Below are 17,175 nucleotides of genomic sequence, written 5' to 3' on the forward strand. Positions count from 1 at the left end.
CCCTGAGTGTCCCCAGTGACGTCACCGAGGAAATGTCCCATGAGGATTTGGGACAATATCAATGAAAATTCCCAGAAAATTCCCCAGATTTGTCTCAAATCCCACATGGGAATGGGAGAGGGCACAGGTGACAGCAGCGATGTCCCCAATGATGTCACTGCCATGATGACATTGCAGTGGTGATGTCACTGTTCCTGCAGCAGCCTTGGGATGTCCTCCCTGGCTCTTTGGCACCACTCGGCCACCACGCAGCTGGCAGGGCCACTGGAGCCACCGCAGCCACCACAGGGACACAAGAGGAGGTCATGAATGTCCCCAAGTGTCCCCAGCAGGTGACAGGTGAACAGGCAGGCACTGGCATCCCACAGCTGCTTGGCCTTGACCACTTTGGCCACCAAGTGCTCAGGGTCATCAGGAAACACCACGTGTGCCCACTTCAGGGTGGTCTCGATGTCCTCGAGCTGGCACTTGATGTAACTGATAAACTCAGTGTCTCTGTCACATGTGTCCACCAAGCGCTCCAGCGGCCCCAGGGCCACCTCTGTCCAATGTCCCCTCCTGATGGTCACCCTTGCCTGGCTGGTGGCCACCACGGCCTCTCCCACGGCCTCGCTGCTGGGTGCTGCCACCTGGGCATCGCGCGTGACCCCTGACGAGGCCTCCTCATCCCTGTGCAGGGCCACCATCAGCTGCTGGGCTGTGGCCGCCAGGATGCCCCCAGCTGTCCCCCTGTGGGTGGCCTCATCCTGCTGGTCCCTGGACTGGGCAATGGCCACAGCGGTGGCCGTGTCCTCGCAGGTGTCATCGAGCCTGACGGCCTCCTGAACCAGCCATTCCCAGCTCTCCGTGAGCACTGCCATCAGCTCTCACCAGGCCTTGGCTGCGGCTCTCACGTCGGCCCAGGTGGCCCCCGGGGTGGCCCTGAGGGTGGCCAGGGCCTGGCCCAGGGAGGTGCACAAGGGTGGCCCAGAGAGGTGACATTGCTGTGGTTCAGGGTCTCAGGGAGGCTCCAGGTGAAGCTCACCAGGGCGAGGGCAGGAACTTTGGGGACACTCACTGCCACACCCTCTGGTGTGGTCTGGTCACAGTGGATGCCACCTCACCCAGGGTGGCCACCGCAGTGACCTGCTGCTCCAGCAGGGACAGCAATAGCTGGGGAGGGGACAGGGGAGATGTCAGGGACCTGGTAACACTTGTGGCCTCCTGCGGTGGCCCCTGTGCCCCTCCGGGGTCCCCTTTGCCCCTCCCTGGAGGGCTCTGCTGTCTCCTCTGTCCCTTTGTCACCCCTTCATCTCCTCTGCCACCCCCTGTCACCTCCCATTGTCCCTCCTCCCCCAGCCACCCTCGGTTCTCTCCACCCCTCTGTCACCTCCCCCCTTCCTGCCACGCCCTCCTGTCCCCTCTGTCACCCCCATGTCCCCTTATGCCAGGATTGTCACACCTCGCGGGGCTCCATGGCTGTTGTGGAGACCTTGGGGACACTGGCGATACTCTGGGGACACTCCAGGTGACAAACACGCCCAGGTGACAGTTGGGGACACGCAGGAAGGTGGCACGGCCAGATGCAGGAAGCAGGAAGAGGTGACGTCACTGTCCCCCCTGCCCCCCTAGCTGTGGGGCCAGAGCGGGGTCCCCAGTGTCCCTGCAATGTCCCCAACGGGACCCCAATGTCCCCTGAGTGTTCCTACATGGCCCTGGTGTTGCCCCGATGTCCCCCACAAAGCACAAGTGTCCCCCAATGTCCAGCTGGGGACACCAGGGACACACCGGGGTCCTCTTGGGGACCTTGGGGACATCCCCGTGTCCTTCTCTTGGGGACACTGGGGCCAGCCTGACATCCCCTGTCCTGTTTTGGGTCACCACAATGTCCCTGATGTCCCCACAGTGTCCCCAACAGGACACAGGTGTGTCCCCAGTGTCCACAACAGGACATCAGGGGACACTTGGACCTTGTTGGGGACCCTGAGGGGACATCAGAGTCCCATTGCGCACATCAGGGAGACATTGGGGACCCTGCCCTGGCCCCACAGGAAGGGGAGCAGTGACGTCACCTCTTCCTGCTTCCTCCATCCGGCCGTGCCATTTTCCTGCTTGTCCCCAACTGTCACCGGGTCGTGTTTGTCACCCAGAGTGTCCCCACAGTGTTCCCAAGGCATCCCGGAGTGTCCCTGGAGTGTCCCCAGCGACCATGGAGCCCCTCGAGGTGTGACAGTCCTGGAGTGGTGGTGGGGGAGGGACAGAGGGGGTGACAGAGGGGACACGGGGGATAGTGATAGGGGGCAGTGGGGGATGGAGGGGACACGGGGTGGGGCAGGAGGGGACAGGGGGTCACAAAGGGACAGGAGGGCATAGTAGGAATTGGGGAGGGAGGCAGAGGGGTGGACGGGGGGACAACAGGAGGTGGGGGGAGTGGCCCAGGGAATGAGGGTGTCACAAAGGGACAGGGGGGAAAAGCAGAGTCCTCCAGGGAGGGGACAAAGGGGACCCCTAGGGGGCAGGGGAGCACACCAGGAGGCCACAAATGCCACCAGGTCCCTGACACCTCCCCTGTTCCCTGCCCAGCTGTCCCCGGCCCTGCTGCAGCCGCAGGTCACCGTGGTGGCCATCCTGGGCGAGCTGCTGGCCACCGCGCCCAGTCGGGATGAGGAGATGCTGCTGTCCATGTCGGCAAGGTGCCTGTACTGGGACCTGGTGGACTTCACCAGGGAGCTCCGGGAAAACCTGTCCAGCACTGGTGGCATCTGGTGGTGCAGCCTTGTCATCTACTCTGGTAACTGTTCTTACACCTCCCTGAGCCGGGCCCTGGCTGTCTACAAGAGCACCCCACGGCCCCCCTGGGACAATGTGACATCGGTGGTCAGGAGTTGGAAGTGGTCGGTGTCTGAGCTTCTGGACAGGTGGGCCCAGCTGGCCAGGAAAGCCACCCAACTCCGCAACACCTGCAGGGAGGTGGCCACCAAGGCAGACGACATGGTGGCCACCACCTGGGCCAGGGAGCTGCAGGGCAAGGCTGCCCGTGATGGGACAGCTCAGGAAAGCATGGTGGAGCTGGGTCAGGCTCTGGGCAGGGAGGAGGGGGCAGAGGTGGTGGCCCGGGTGAGGAGAGATGCCAGGGTAGCTGCCAACTGGGCAACCATGGCCACCACGGTGACACAGAGGGCGGAGGCGGCCCTGGGGCTGCTGGAGCGCTTGGTGGCCGCGTGTGACAAAGCCACTGCCTTCCCCCGGGAGCTGCAGCGCCTGCTCAGGGACATTGAGGCCTCTGTGAAGGGGACAAATGAGGCATCCCCCAATGTCCCTGAGGACTTGGTGGCCAAGGTGGCCGTGGCCGAGCAGCTGTGGGAGGCCAACGCCTGCCTGGCCAAGGATCACCTTCTGGGGACAGTTGAGGACATCATCCAGTTTTATATCAATGATGATCCCGCCAGCCCCAGTGCCTGTGGGGTGGCCGAGAGGTGCCAAAGAGTCATCGAGGACATCCCAAGGCTCATTCAAACCCCAGAGAGACGCCAGAGCATCCCCAAGGTGTCCCCAGTGAGCATGGAGCTCCAAGAGGTGCGACAGGGAGGGGGGTGGAGGGAGAGGGAGACAGAGGGCACACTGTGGGGGAGGGCCCATGGGGTGGGGAGGGGGAAATGCGGAATGGGGGGGACACAAGGGGTGGCAGGAGGGGATAAGGGATCACAAATGGGACAGGAGGGAGTGACAGGAAGTGGAGACATGACCAAGGGGGGGAGCGGACACGGGGGCTGGTGGCAGGGTTCAGAAGGGACAACAGTAGGGGCAGGGGGCTGGAGGAGCCACGAGCAGAGGGGCAGGGGGTGGCAGAAGGAGTAAGAGTGTGACAAAGGGACTGAGGGGACAAAGGAGACCACCTGGGGGCATGGGGGCACGGCAGGAGGCCATAAGTGCCACCAGGTCCCTGACACCTCCCCTGTCCCCTCCACAGCTGTCCCCAGCCCTGCTGCAGCCACAGGTCGCTGTGGTGGCCATCGTGGGCGAGCTGCTGGCCACCCTGCCCAGGCGGGCTGAGATGATGCTGCTGCCTGTGTCCCCATTGCGCCTGTACTCAGAACTGGAGAAATTCACCAGGGAGCTCCGGTCCACCCTGTACAGCATTGATGACACCTGGTGGCACCGCAATGTCACCACCAATGAGGATGACCCTCCCACCTCCCTAAGCCAGGCCCTGGCCACCTACCAGAGTGCCCCATGGACCACCGAGAACCCTGTGGCAATGGCAGCCTACGAGTGGCAGTCAATGGCGATTCGCCTTGAGGTCAGTTGGGAGTGTCTGGCCAGGAGGGCCACCTGGCTCTGCAACACCTGCAGAGAGGTGGTCACTGAGGCAGCCAATATGGTGCCCACGGCCACCACCCGGGCCAGGGAGCTGCAGCACAAGGCTGCCTGTGATGGGACAGCTCAGGAAAACGTGGTGGAGCTGGGTCAGGCCCTGGGCAGAGAGGAGGGGGCGGAGGTGGTGGCCGGGTTTGAAGCCCCGGTGAGGAGAGATGCCAGGGTGGCTGTCAGCTGGGCAGCCAGGGCCAGCATGGTGAGACAGCGGGTGGAGGTGACCCTGGGGCTGCTGGAGCGCTTGGCGGCCGCGTGTGATGCAGCCACTGCCTTCCCCCGGGAGCTGCAGCACCTGCTCGAGGGCATCAGAGCGGCCATGGAGGAGACAAATGAGGCGTCCCCCGACATCCCTGAGGACTTGGTGGCCAAGGTGGCTATGGCCAAGCGGATGTGGGAGGCCAACGCCCGCCTGGTCAAGGATCACCTGGTGGGGACAGTTCCAGACACCATCAAGTTCTTGTTCAATGGTGGCCCCGCCAGCCCCAGTGCCTGTGAGGTGGCCGAGCGGTGCCAAAGAGCCACTGAGGACATCCCAAGGCTCCTTCAACCCCTGGAGAGTCCCCAGAGCATCCCCAAGGTGTCACCAGTGATCATGGAGCTCCAAGAGGTGTGATGGGTGGGGGGGAGGGGGACAAGGGGACACTGGTGGGGGGGTAGAGTATGGGGGCCAGATGAGGGGGCAGTGGGGGATGGGAGGTCACGGGGCGGGATGGGATTGGTGGGAGGGGACAGAGGTTCGCAAAAGTGTCGGAAGGGGGGAGGTGAGAAATGGACGGGGGGCAGTGGGGTATGGGGGGACACTGGGGGGAGGGGGCACAGGGGCTAGCAGGAGTGGCAGAGTGGACAGCAAAAGGGCAGGGGGTGGGAATAGCAGCGAGGTGGGGAGCAGGGGGTAGCAGAGCAAAGAAAACACTGGCAAAGGGACAAGAAGGGACAAAGGAGATCCCTCAGGGGCAAGGGTCCACCCCAGAAGGCCGTTAGTGCCACCAGGTCTCTGACACTTCCCCTGTCCCCTCCCCAGCTGTCCCCGGCCCTGCTGCAGCCACAGGTCACTGTGGTGGCCATCCTGGGCGAGCTGCTGGCCACCCTGCCCAGTCGGGACAAGGTGATTTTGCTCGGGTCTGCAGTGAGCCTCTACAGGGACCTGGAGGAATTCACCAGGAGGATCCGGGTCACCATGTACTTCACTGATGACACCTGGTTCTGCCACAATGTCACCTCCTATGATGATAACACTCCCACCTCCAATGATGATGCTCCCAACTCCCTGAGCCAGGCCCTGGCCGCCTACAAGAGCACCTCAGGGACCCGTCGGAATCATGTGATAATGGCAGCCAGCAAGTGGCAGGAATTGGTGGCCGCGCTCGTGGACAGGTGGGCCGAGCTGTCCAAAAATGCCACCAAGCTCCGCAACACCTGCAGGGATGTGGCCACCAAGGCAGACGACATGGCAACCATTATCCAGGCCAGGCGCCTGCAGGACAAGGCTGCCCATTATGGGTCAGCTCAGAAAAACGTGGTGGAGCTGGGTCTGGCCCTGGGCAGGCAGGAGGGGGCCAAGGTGGTGGCCGGGCATGAATCCTGGGTGAGGAGAGATGCCAGGGTGGCTGCCAGCTGGGCAACAACGGCCACCATGTTGAGACAGCGGCTGGAGGCGGCCCTGGGGCTGCTGGAGCGCTTGGTGGCCGCGTGTCACGAAGCCACTGCCTTCCCCCGGGAGCTGCAGTGGCGGCTCAGGGACATTGAGGCCTCTGTGAAGGGGACAAATGAGGCATCCCCTGCTGTCCCTGAGGACTTGGTGGCCAAGGTGGCCGAAGCCGAGCGGCTGTGGGAGGCCAGCCACCACCTGGCCAAGGATCACCTGCTGGGGACACTTCAAGACATCATCGACTTCTATTTTGATGGTGATCCCACCAGCCCCAGTGGGGTGGCCGAGCGGTGCCAAAGAGCCATTGAGGACATCCCAAGGCTCCTTCGACCCCTGGAGCGTCCCCAAGGTGTCCCCAAGGTGTCCCCAGTGAGCATGGAGCTCCAAGAGGTGCGATATGGGGGACAGGGGGACAGAGGGGACATTGGAGGGGAGGGAGCACGGGGATGGGGAGGGAGAATGGGCGATAGAGAGGACGTGGGGCTGGCAGGAGGGGACAGGAAGTCACAAAGGGGACAGGAGGGAGTGGCAGCAATGGGGGAGGTGACAGACAGGTGGAGGGGAAAGGGGGGCGCCGTGGCAGTGGGGGATGAGGGGACAGTGGGAGAAAGGGACACATGTGGTGGCAGAGGGGACAGCAGGGTGTGGCAGGGGTTATGAGTGTGGTGGCAGTGGGTGGCAGCGGGGACAAGACGCTGACAAAGGGCTGGAGGAGAAAAAAGGGACCCCTCGGTGGCAGGGGGCCACCCCAGGAGGCCACAAACGCCACCAGGTCCCTGACACCTCCCCTGCCCCTCTGCAGCTGTCCCCGGCCCTGCTGCAGCCACAGGTCACTGTGGTGGCCACCCTGGGCATGCTGCTGGCCACCCTGCCCAGGCGGGACGAGATGAAGGTCATGTCCGCATTGCACCTGTACTGGGACCTGGTGGACTTCACCAAGGAGCTCTGGGTCACCCTGTACCGCATTGATGACACATGGTGGCACCACTATGTCACCTCCCATGATGATGATCCTGTCACCTCGTTGAGCCAGGCCCTGGCTGCCAATGAGAGCAACCCATGGACCCCCCGAAACCATGTGACAATGGCAGCCAGCAAGTGGCAGCGGTCAGTGACTGTTCTTCTGGAGGGCTGGGCCCGACTGGCCAGGAAAGCCACGAAGCTCCACAACACCCGCAGGAGGGTGGCCACTGAGGCAGAAAGCATGGTGGCCACTGCCACTGACTGGGCACGGCTCCCGCAGACTGTCGCTCACCTTGATGGGACAGCTCAGGAAAACATAGAGGAGCTGCATCTGCCTCTGTTCAGGGAGGAGTGGGCCAAGGTGGTGGCCGGGCATGAAGATCGGGTGAGGAGAGATGCCAGGGTGGCTGCCAGCCGGGTAACCACGGCCACCATGGAGAGACAGCGGCTGGAGGCGGCCCTGGGGCTGCTGGAGCGCTTGGTGGCCGCGTGTCACGAAGCCACCGCCTTCCCCCGGGAGCTGCAGCACAGGGCTGGGGACATCGTGGCCACCCTGAAGGGGACAAATGAGGCATCCCCCAATGTCCCTGAGGACTTGGTGGCCAAGGTGGCCGTGGCCGAGCGGCTGTGGGAGGCCAACGCCCGCCTGGCCAAGGATCACCTGCTGGGGACACTTCAAGACACCATCAAGTTCTTGTTCACTGGTGGTCCCACCAGCCCCAGGGGTGTGGTCGAGCGGTGTCAAAGAGCCATCGAGGACATCCCAAGGCTCCTTCAACACTTGGAGCGTCCCCAAAGTGTCCCCAAGTTGTTCCCAGTGAGCATGGAGCTCCAAGAGTTGCGACAGGGTGGGGTGGGGTGGGGCGGAGGGACAGCCGAAGGGACTCTGGGGGGGAGGGTGCAATGGGGCATGGGGGGGACATGGGGCGTGGCAGGAGGGGACAGCAGTGGGGCAAGGGGGTGGCAGAGGGGACAGCAGAGGGGGCAGGGGGCTGGAGGAGCTACGAGGGGAGGGGCAGGGGATGGCAGAGGGAACAAGAGGCTGACACAAGGATGGAGGGGACAAAGGGGATCTCTCAGGGGCAGAGGGCCACCCCAGAAGGCCATAAATGCCACCATGTCCCTCTTACCTCCCCTGTCCCCTCCCCAGCTGTTCCTGGCCCTGCTGCAGCCACCGGTCTCAGTGGTGGCCATCCTGGGCGAGCTGCTGGCCACCCTGCCCAGGCAGAATGAGTTGATTCTGCTCAAGTCCTCAGGGCAGCTGTACTTGGACCTGGACAAATTCACCATGGACCTCAGGGAGACTATAGAGTGCATTTGTCATATCTGGTGGCGTGGCGATATCACCTTCGATGATGATTTCTCTCCAACCTCCCTGAGCCGGGCCCTGGTTGTCTACAAGAGCACCCCATGGACCATATGGTTCCATGTGGCGATGGTGGCCAGCAACTGGCAGGGGATGGTGGCTGACCTTGTGAAGAGCTGGGTGCAGCTGGCCGGGAAGGCCACCCAACTCCGCAACACCTGCAGGAGGGTGGTCAATGAGGCAGCCACCAAGGTGGCCATCCCAACGGCCCGGGCCAGGGAGCTGCAGGACAAGGCTGCCCATGATGAGACAGCTCAGGAAAACATGGTGGAGCTGGGTCAGGCACAAGGTGGGGAGGAGGGGGCCAAGGGTGCACATGAAACCCGGGTGAAGAGAGACGCCAGGGTGGCTGCCAGCTGGGCAGCCAAGTACACCATGGTGAGACAGCGGGTGGACGTGGCCCTGGGGCTGCTGGAGGGCTTGGTGGCCGCGTGTGACGAAGCCACCGCCTTCCCCCGGGAGCTGCAGTGGCGGCTCGAGGACATCCAGGCCGCCATGAAGGGGACAAATGAGGCATCCCCCGATGTCCCCGAGGACTTGGTGGCCAAGGTGGCCATGGCTGAGCGGCTGTGGGAGGCCAACGCCCGCCTGGCCAAGGATCACCTGCTGGGAGCAGTTGATGACATCATCAAGTTCTATTTTGATGGTGCTCCCGCCAGCCCCAGTGCCTGTGGGGTGGCCAAGCGGTGCCAAAGAGCCATCGAGGACATCCCAAGGCTCCTTCGACCCCCGGAGCGTCCTCAGAGAATCCCCAAGGTGTCCCCAGTGAGCATGGAGCCCCAAGAGGTGCGACATGGTGTGTGGGGGGGGGGAAGAGGGGGACACAGGCGGATCGGGACACGCAGGGTGGCAGAAGGGACAGTGGGTGGTGGCAGGGTCTATGAATATAATGGCAGGGGGTGGCAGAGGGGACAGCAGAGGGGCAGGGGCTGGGAGAGGCTATGAGGGTAGGGGCTGGCAGAGGGAACAAGAGGCTGACAAAGGGATGGAGGGGACAAAGGGGATCCCTCAGGTGCAGGGGTCCACCCCAGAAGGCCGTAAGTGCCACCAAGTCTCTGACACTTCCCCTGTCCCCTCCACAGCTGTCTCCGGACCTGCTGCAGCCACAGGTCACCGTGGTGGCCATCGTGGGCGAGCTGCTGGCCACCCTGCCCAGGCGGGACAAGGTGATTTTGCTCGAGACCTCAGGGTGCCTGTACTGGGACCTGGTGGCTTTCACCGAGAAGCTCCGAGTAACCCTGTATTGCATTGATGACACCTGGTGGACTGGCATTGTCACCTCCGATGAAGATGACCCTCCCACCTCCCTGAGCCAGGCCCTGGATGCCTACGAGAGCACCAAATGGACCACCTGGGACCGTGTGACGTCGGTGGCCAGCAAGTGGCAGGGGTTGGTGGCTGTAGTTGAGGAGAGCTGGGCCCGGCTGGCCAGGGCAGCCACCAAGCTCCACAATACCTGCAGGGAGGTGGTCACTGAGGCGGTAGAGATGGCAGCCACGGCCACCACCCAGGCCACGGAGCTGCAGGACAAAGCTGCCTGTGATGGGACAGCTCAGGAAAACATGGTGGGGCTGGGTCAGGCACTTGGTGGGGAGGAGGTGGCCGAGGTGGTGGCCGGGCATGAAGCCTGGGTGAGGAGAGAGCCCAGGGTGGCTGCCAGCGAGGCAACAAGGGCCACCATGGTGAGACAGCAGCTGGAGGAGGCCCTGGGGCTGCTGGAGCGCTTGGTGGCCGCGTGTGACGAAACCACCGCCTTCCCCCGGGAGCTGCAGCGCCTGCTCAGGGACATCAAGGCCTCTGTGAAGGAGACATATTTTGAAACCCCTGCTGTCCCTGAGGACTTGGTGGCCAAGGTGGCCGTGGCCGAGCGGCTGTGGGAGGCCAATGCCCGCCTGGTCAAGGATCACCTGCTAGGGGCAGTTCCAGACACCATCAAGTTCTATTTCACTGGTGGTCCTGGCAGCCCCAGTGCCTATGGGGTGGCCGAGCGGTGCCAAAGAGCCATCGAGGACATCCCAAGGCTCCTTCAATCCCCGGATTGTCTCCAGAGTGTCCGCAAGGCATCCTCAGTGAGCATGGAGCTCCAAGAGGTGCGACCGGGTAGGGGGAGAGGGGGACAGAGGGGACACTGGTGGGGGAGGAGGCATGGCGGGGGAAGGGGCAACGGGGAGTGAGGGGACAGGGGGGCTCGTCAGGGGTGGCAGTGGGGACAAGAGACTGACAGTGTGACGGAGGGGAAAAAATGACCCTTCAAGGGCACAAGGGCCACTGCAGGAGGCTATAAGTGCCACCAGGTCCCTGACACCGTCCCTGTCTCCTCCCCAGGTGTCCCCTCCTCAGTTGCAGGCGCTGGTGGCTGTGGTGGCCACCCTGGGCGAGGTGGTGGCCACTGTGGCTGGGCCACAAAGGGGCAAGTTCCTGCACCCATCTCCAGACTCCCTGCATGAGGACCTGAAGAACTTCACCCAGAACCTCTGTAAGATTCTGTACCATGGTGATGTCACCTCCCTGGGCCACCGTGGTGTCACCTCCCTGGGCCGGGCCCTGGCCGCCCTCAGGGCAACCTCTGACACAACCTGGGCTGATGTCAGAGCCGAGGCCAGCGCCTGGTGGGAGTCAGTGGCCAAGCTTGTGGACAACTGTGACCAGCTGGCCAGGGAGGCCACCAAGCTCCGTGACGCCTGTGGGAAGGTGGTCATGGACCAGCACCTGATGGTGGCACTGGACACGAAGGAGGTGGCCTGGGAAATGGCCACACACGATGCCCAGGTGGCAGCAGTCACCAACAAGGCCATGGGAAAGGCTGTGGTGGCCACCAGGAGGGGACATTGGACCGAGGTGGCCCTGGGACCACTGGAGCGCTTGGTGGCTGCGTGTGACAAAGCCACCTTGTTCAACTGGAACATGGAGTGCCGGCTCAGGGACATTGAGGCCGCCCTGAAGGGGACAAATGAGGTGTCCCCTGATGTCCTCCAGGACTTGGGGGCCAAGGTGACCAAGTTTGAGTGGTTGTGGGTGGCCAGCGCCCGCCTGGCCAAGGATCACCTGCTGGGGACACTTGGGGTCATTTACAACATCCTCTTGAGTCGCTGTGGTGACCATGGTGACCCCATTGGCCCCAGCAGCCACGCAGTGGCCAAGCAGTGCCAAAAAGCCATTGAGGACATCCCAAGGCTGCTGTGGGGACAGTGATACCACCACTGTGACCTCACTGGGGCAATGATGTCACTGGAGAGTCTTGTGGACACTCGAGTGCCACCAGCTCCTCAAGTCACCAAGAGACCTTTGAATGCCCACCAGCCTGGGACAGAACGGGTGCCACCGGGCTGGTGGTACTGCCATCTCCCTGGTGCCACCTGTGTGCTGTCCCCAAGTCCCTGCATCCCCACAGAGGGGACACAGGGGTGGTGGGAGGGGACAGGGGGTCTCTAAGGGATAGAGGGGACAGCAGAGCCCTCAAGGGAGGGGACAAGGGGAACCCCGGGAGGTCACAAGTGCCACCAGGTCCCTGACACCTCCCCTGTCCTCTCCCCAGCTGTCCCCTCCACAGCTGGAGTTGGTGATGGACATGGTGGCTGTCGTGGGCAAGGTGGTGGCCACTGTGACCGAGCCATACAGGGGCAAGTGCCTGCACAAGGCCCCAAACTCCCTGCATGAGGACTTGAGGAGATTCACCGGGAGCCTCTGTAGGACGCTGAACATGCCTGTGCCACCGTGGTGTCCACTCCCTGGGCCAAGCCCTGGCCACCCTTGGGGCCACCCTGGGACCACCTGGGCTGATGTCAGAGCCGTGGCCAGTGTCTGGCGGGAGTCGGTGGCCAGGATCATGCACAGATGGGCCCGGCTGCCCAGGGAGGCCACTGAGCTCCGTGCCACCGGCAGGGAGGTGGCCACTGCAGAAGCCACAGTTGCAGCCACCGCCCAAGACAGGAACTGGCAGGACATGGCCACCTGCTTGGGGACAGCTCAGGAAAACACGGTGGCCACTGAACAGGAGCTGCCACTGGCCCTTGACAGGGAGGAGGGGCCTCGGCAATGGCTGCGCTCGAGGCCCGGGTGGTGGCGGCCACCAACAAAGGGCTGGTGTCCACCGTGGCCATGGGAGAGGCTGTGGTGGCCAAGAGCCAGGCGATGGCGGCCACCAGGAGGTGAAGGTGGCCCTGGGGCTGCTGGAGTGCTTGGTGGCCGCGTGTGACAAAGCCACCGCCTTTCCCCAGGAGCTGCAGTGCCTGCTCAGGGACATCGTAAACACCACGGAGGGGACAGAGGAGGAGTCTCCCAATGTCCCCAAGGCCTTGCCAGCCAAGGTGGCCATGGCCAAGTGGCTTTGGGTGGCCAATGCACACCTGGCCAAGGATCACCTGCTGGGGACACATGATGACATCAACCACATCTTCAGTTCTGATGCCAACAGCTCCAGTATCCGTGTGGAGACCAAAAAGCGCCAAAAAGACATTGAGGATATTGTGAATTTGCTGCAGGGATGGTGATGTCACTGCCGTGACATCATGGGGGCAGTGACATCATGGGAGACGTTGCTGCTCTCACCTGTCCCCTCCCCGTGCAATATTTGAGACAAATTTGGGGAATTTTCTGGGAATTTTCATTGATACTGTTGCAAATCTTGATGGGAACTTGTGGGGTGACGTCACCGGGGACAGTGTAGGAACACTCTGAGGACACTCAGGAACACTCAGGGACAGGGGTGACTGAGTCCCCTCAGCAGCTTCCCGCTTTCCACTGTGCCTGCAGCAGAGCTGGGACATAAACGACAATTTAAAAATTGCCTTCTGCAGTTCTGCGTTGGCTTTTGCACTTTTGTATTGCCTTTTGCTCACTGTTATTATTCAACAGCCATTTGATATGGTGTTTGATACTGATATTGATTGTTGGTGATTCCTTGTAGCTGCTGGTTGGTGCAATAAAATCTATCAGTTCATGTGTGCACTGTACAGCCTCTAAATAAATTAATTAATTGAATATTTTATTAACTAATTTTCTCTATATAAATCAGAGCGGGCTGATCTGAACTCTGTGTCAGACACATTACCTGACCCCACCGAGAGACGAGTGGTCAATAAAGCCACCCCAACATTCCTCGAGGGGAGAACAGCCAGGGAGCTGCTTCACTGAGGTATATCCCCTTGGAAACCCTGGGTGGGATGCAAATACACCCGAGCAGTTGGCAAAATCAAAATTATATCACATCCTCATGGTATGTGGGTTAAAACATGGGGTCTCTAAAGCTGTAAATTGGTGAAAGCTTTACCAAATGAGGCCAAATTATGATGAATCTCCCACTGATTTTTTTAAACAGGTTGAGAGAAACTGCCATCAAATATACTGATCTAGATCCTGAATCAGCTGATGGTAAAGCACATCTGGTTCTGTTATGTGTGGGTCTGGCTTCAAATGGTACAAGAAGAAAAGATAAAGGGAGTTCAAGAGAGAGATAAACTCCTGGAAGTTGCCTGGAAGATGTTTTGAGACAGGGGCCCAACTGAAAGAGTTAATCCCAACCTAGGAGGAAAGCAGCTCAGGAAAAGTCACCCAAGAAAGCTTCCACCAAGAGAAGGACCAGAGTGCATCCTGTAAGAAATGGGGGCATTGGAAAAAGGACTGTCCAGTGATGAAAGAAAAATCATCAGTCGCTATTGTAGCAGCAATCCTCAGTGGGGAATAACGAGCATTGACTCCATGATTGCAGCAGGCTGATCAATCGCTTTGTTATACCATACTTTACTACTAAGAAAAACCCATCACCCTTGTCAGACAGTCACAACACACACGTGGATCCAATTGGTCGATCAAGCCAAACAACCATTGCCAGTAGCCAATTGTTCCGGTTTGAACGCAAAACCAGGAAGAAACTCCCAGTCAGAAATACAATTTATTCGGAAAAGGGAAAAAGCCCCCAAATATATGTAATAGTACAAAATGAAACCACTGACAGAGTCAGAATACAACCTGACACCCTGCTTGTTAGGATGGTGGTAGCAGTCCAGATGAAATGGTCTTGCTGAAGTGGTGATCCCGAAGAAAAAATCTGGTAGCTCTTGTCCTCTGGAAAGCAGTGGGTAAGGGCTGCCTGTCCTGTCCCAAAGCCCAGATTATATCCAGGTGGGGATGCTGAGCTCCTCCCCCTGGGCTGAGCATCTCACAATGGGCTGATATCATTCTATGAGTCATGATTTGTTGGAACCCAGGACACTCCTCTGGCTGCCCTGGAGGACTCAAGATCCTGTCAGGGTGCTCAGAGACCTTGGCTCGGAGTCAAAAACACCTGTGCCTTTGATTTTAGCCCATCGAAAAAGCTACCAACTTTGTATGAAGATGTACAAGCCACAAGAGTTTGAATAGAATGATATGAAATTGTCACAGGTTGAAAATGCAGAATTTTGGGGTTTAGAATGGGCGTTCAAGAGGCAAGATGGAGGAATCCGGGCTTGTTCTGCCTTTCTTCTTCTGGTCCTCCATCTTCTGCTGTGATGGTCGCACTTTGGGATTGGTTTAGAGGCAGACTGTCTAACATAGGTGATAGGTATTGGAAAATTATTGTAAATAAAGTACATGTAGTTTTTAGTTTAAAAAGATAACACCGTCCTGAGGGTGGTCAGTGTGCCACGAACCAAGGTCTGCTAGACCTCAGCAGGTCAGAGAAAGAATGTCACAGATAAGGAAAAATAAACAACCTTGAAACCAGAGCTGAGGAATCCCGACTCCTTCTTTGATCGTGGGGCTGGGAAAAAAGAGACTTTCTAACAGCTCGGGGTCATCTTGACCACAGAGACTCTGACACTGGCTTCCCTGGGTTGACGTGGGCTTGTCTGCCCAGGCCACTGAACATCAGATGTCGAATCCCAGCCCGAGAAGAGACACACCATTGGAGAAAGATTCCTGAACAGACAACTTGACCTCTGCTGAGACAAGTCACTTCAAACTCGACCAGGAAAGGAGGAATCCTGGAAGGCGCCTGGGAGTTCCTCACGTGAGATCTGCTGGCCGGTGACCAGGAAAACCTCCAGATTGGTTTTGCAGATGATGCAGCTTTTGGTAAGAGGGGTCAAAATTAAGAACATGGTGGGAGCTTATTCCCAGGAGCAACTTAGCATCTTGTCTGCCCTACAGAGCATGATGGCCACATATCCTGTGGAAATTCCTGAGAAGGAACTCAAGGATCTTTTGCTATGGGTTCTCTGTCATTACCCACATTCAGAATCCCATTTGTTGTTTGGGCCAACAACACCTTTATCATTGTCCTGCTTCAGGGCAAATTTGGATGAAAACCCCCAAAGGGGTTCCTCTAGAAAAGCAGATTCAATGGCCCCTCCCCCCAACCAGTTCAGGAGAAAATACCTCCTTGGAGAAAAGTGGAAAAAAACCTGTTTATTAAACAATAGAACCCAAACAATATTAAACAATAAAACCTCTTGCTGATCCAAACTCAGAGAAGTCCCTTCCCTGGACTGCAGCTTGGCTCACTCAGTCTCTGATCAGTCCCTGCAGTGCTGGAAATGCCGCAACCCAGGCCCGGCCTTGTGGGCCACAGGTGTGAGCTGGCGCTGCTCTTCTGGTGTTCAGTCCAGAGCAGGTTTAAACAGGTTTAAAGAAAAGGGAAAAAACCCCACAGTGCAGGGAACTTCTTTACCTCGGCTAGCTAAAATTAACTAAAAGCAAAGGAGGGCTCCGTCCCGCTGTCTGTCCATCCACAGACAGCACAGTGCAGGGGGGGGACTGTGGAGGAGTGACTGCAGTTTCTGAAAGCAAACTGTGCACATCTTCTCTTCCCCATTCACTCTTAGAACAAGACTTAAAGGTGCAAAAGTTATTGTTCAGTATAAACACAACAAGACAACTGGGGATAAAAGTATCATAGAGTCAACCCAGAACAGGTGGGATCCCTTGGACTATGTAGCCCCACCAGCTCTGCCTCCTAACTATCAAGCTACCCCCCCACTTCCAGCCTCCTGCTTCTCAAAACCTATCTTTATCCTCTCCACCGATCCCTGCTTCTCCTCTATCTCCTCAGGCAATCTCCAGGACATTTTTACCTCCTCCAACGACCCCACTCCCCCATATATATCCACCCCTTGATGCTTTTTCCCAGCTGCCTCCTACCCACACTGACTTGCAGCATGCTCAGCCTGTAAGTCAGAATACAACACCTTTCCCTGAGAAAATCCTCTGGATATATCTTCCAACCTAACAACTGAACCCTCCTCCCAAAATTATAACAAAGAATCAGTGAGCCAGTCAAATGACCTTTCAGATACTGGCCCTTACTGTAATACCAGATCAAGAAGTGGTGTAAGGGCAGAGGTAAATCAGGACAGGCTGTTTCCCCTGAGGGAAGCTCTACTAGGTGGCAGAGGTAGGAGGGTTAACTCCAGCCCAAAAATATAAACACTTATTGGTCATAGCTGGCCATCTCACCCACTGAGTTGAAGCCTTCCCCACGAGAAGAGAGACAGCCCAAACCGTGGCAAAAGTTCCCTTGGAATAAATTATTCCAAGATACGGACTCGTAAATGTTATTGATTTGGAATATAGCCCCCACTTTACATCCAGAGTTCTGCAACAAATCACCAGGGCCCTGGGAATAAAGTGGGAGTTACACATCCCTTGGCACTCTCAGAGTTCTGGGAGGGTCGAGAGGGTGAATCAAACCTTAAAGAATATCTTAACCAAATTGGTCTTAGAAGCCAAATGGTACGGGGTCAAATGTTTACCACTAGCTCTACTAGGAATAAGAACAAGACCCAGAACAGATTTAGGGGTCTCTCCTTACAAAATGTTGTTTAGGCTGCCTTTCTTGCTTACCCCGTACAGTACTGGGGAACATCTA

At 58.9% G+C, this 17,175-nt stretch overlaps 1 protein-coding gene across 1 annotated transcript; it reads left to right on the forward strand.

Moving 5' to 3' along the window:
* The first annotated feature begins 2,074 nt into the window (after positions 1-2,074).
* On the forward strand, positions 2,075-13,266 carry LOC135286325 (uncharacterized). Its single transcript, XM_064399439.1, has 8 exons — positions 2,075-2,203; positions 2,563-3,555; positions 3,950-4,960; positions 5,375-6,391; positions 6,804-7,817; positions 8,115-9,116; positions 9,413-10,420; positions 10,656-13,266. Exons 1-8 carry the CDS (start codon positions 2,189-2,191, stop codon positions 11,520-11,522), a joined length of 6,927 nt encoding a protein of 2,308 aa, XP_064255509.1. The 5' UTR covers positions 2,075-2,188; the 3' UTR covers positions 11,523-13,266.
* The last annotated feature ends 3,909 nt before the right edge of the window (positions 13,267-17,175 follow it).

This window comes from Passer domesticus, chromosome 26 (assembly GCF_036417665.1).
Source record: "Passer domesticus isolate bPasDom1 chromosome 26, bPasDom1.hap1, whole genome shotgun sequence".
Classification (NCBI taxonomy): domain Eukaryota; kingdom Metazoa; phylum Chordata; class Aves; order Passeriformes; family Passeridae; genus Passer; species Passer domesticus.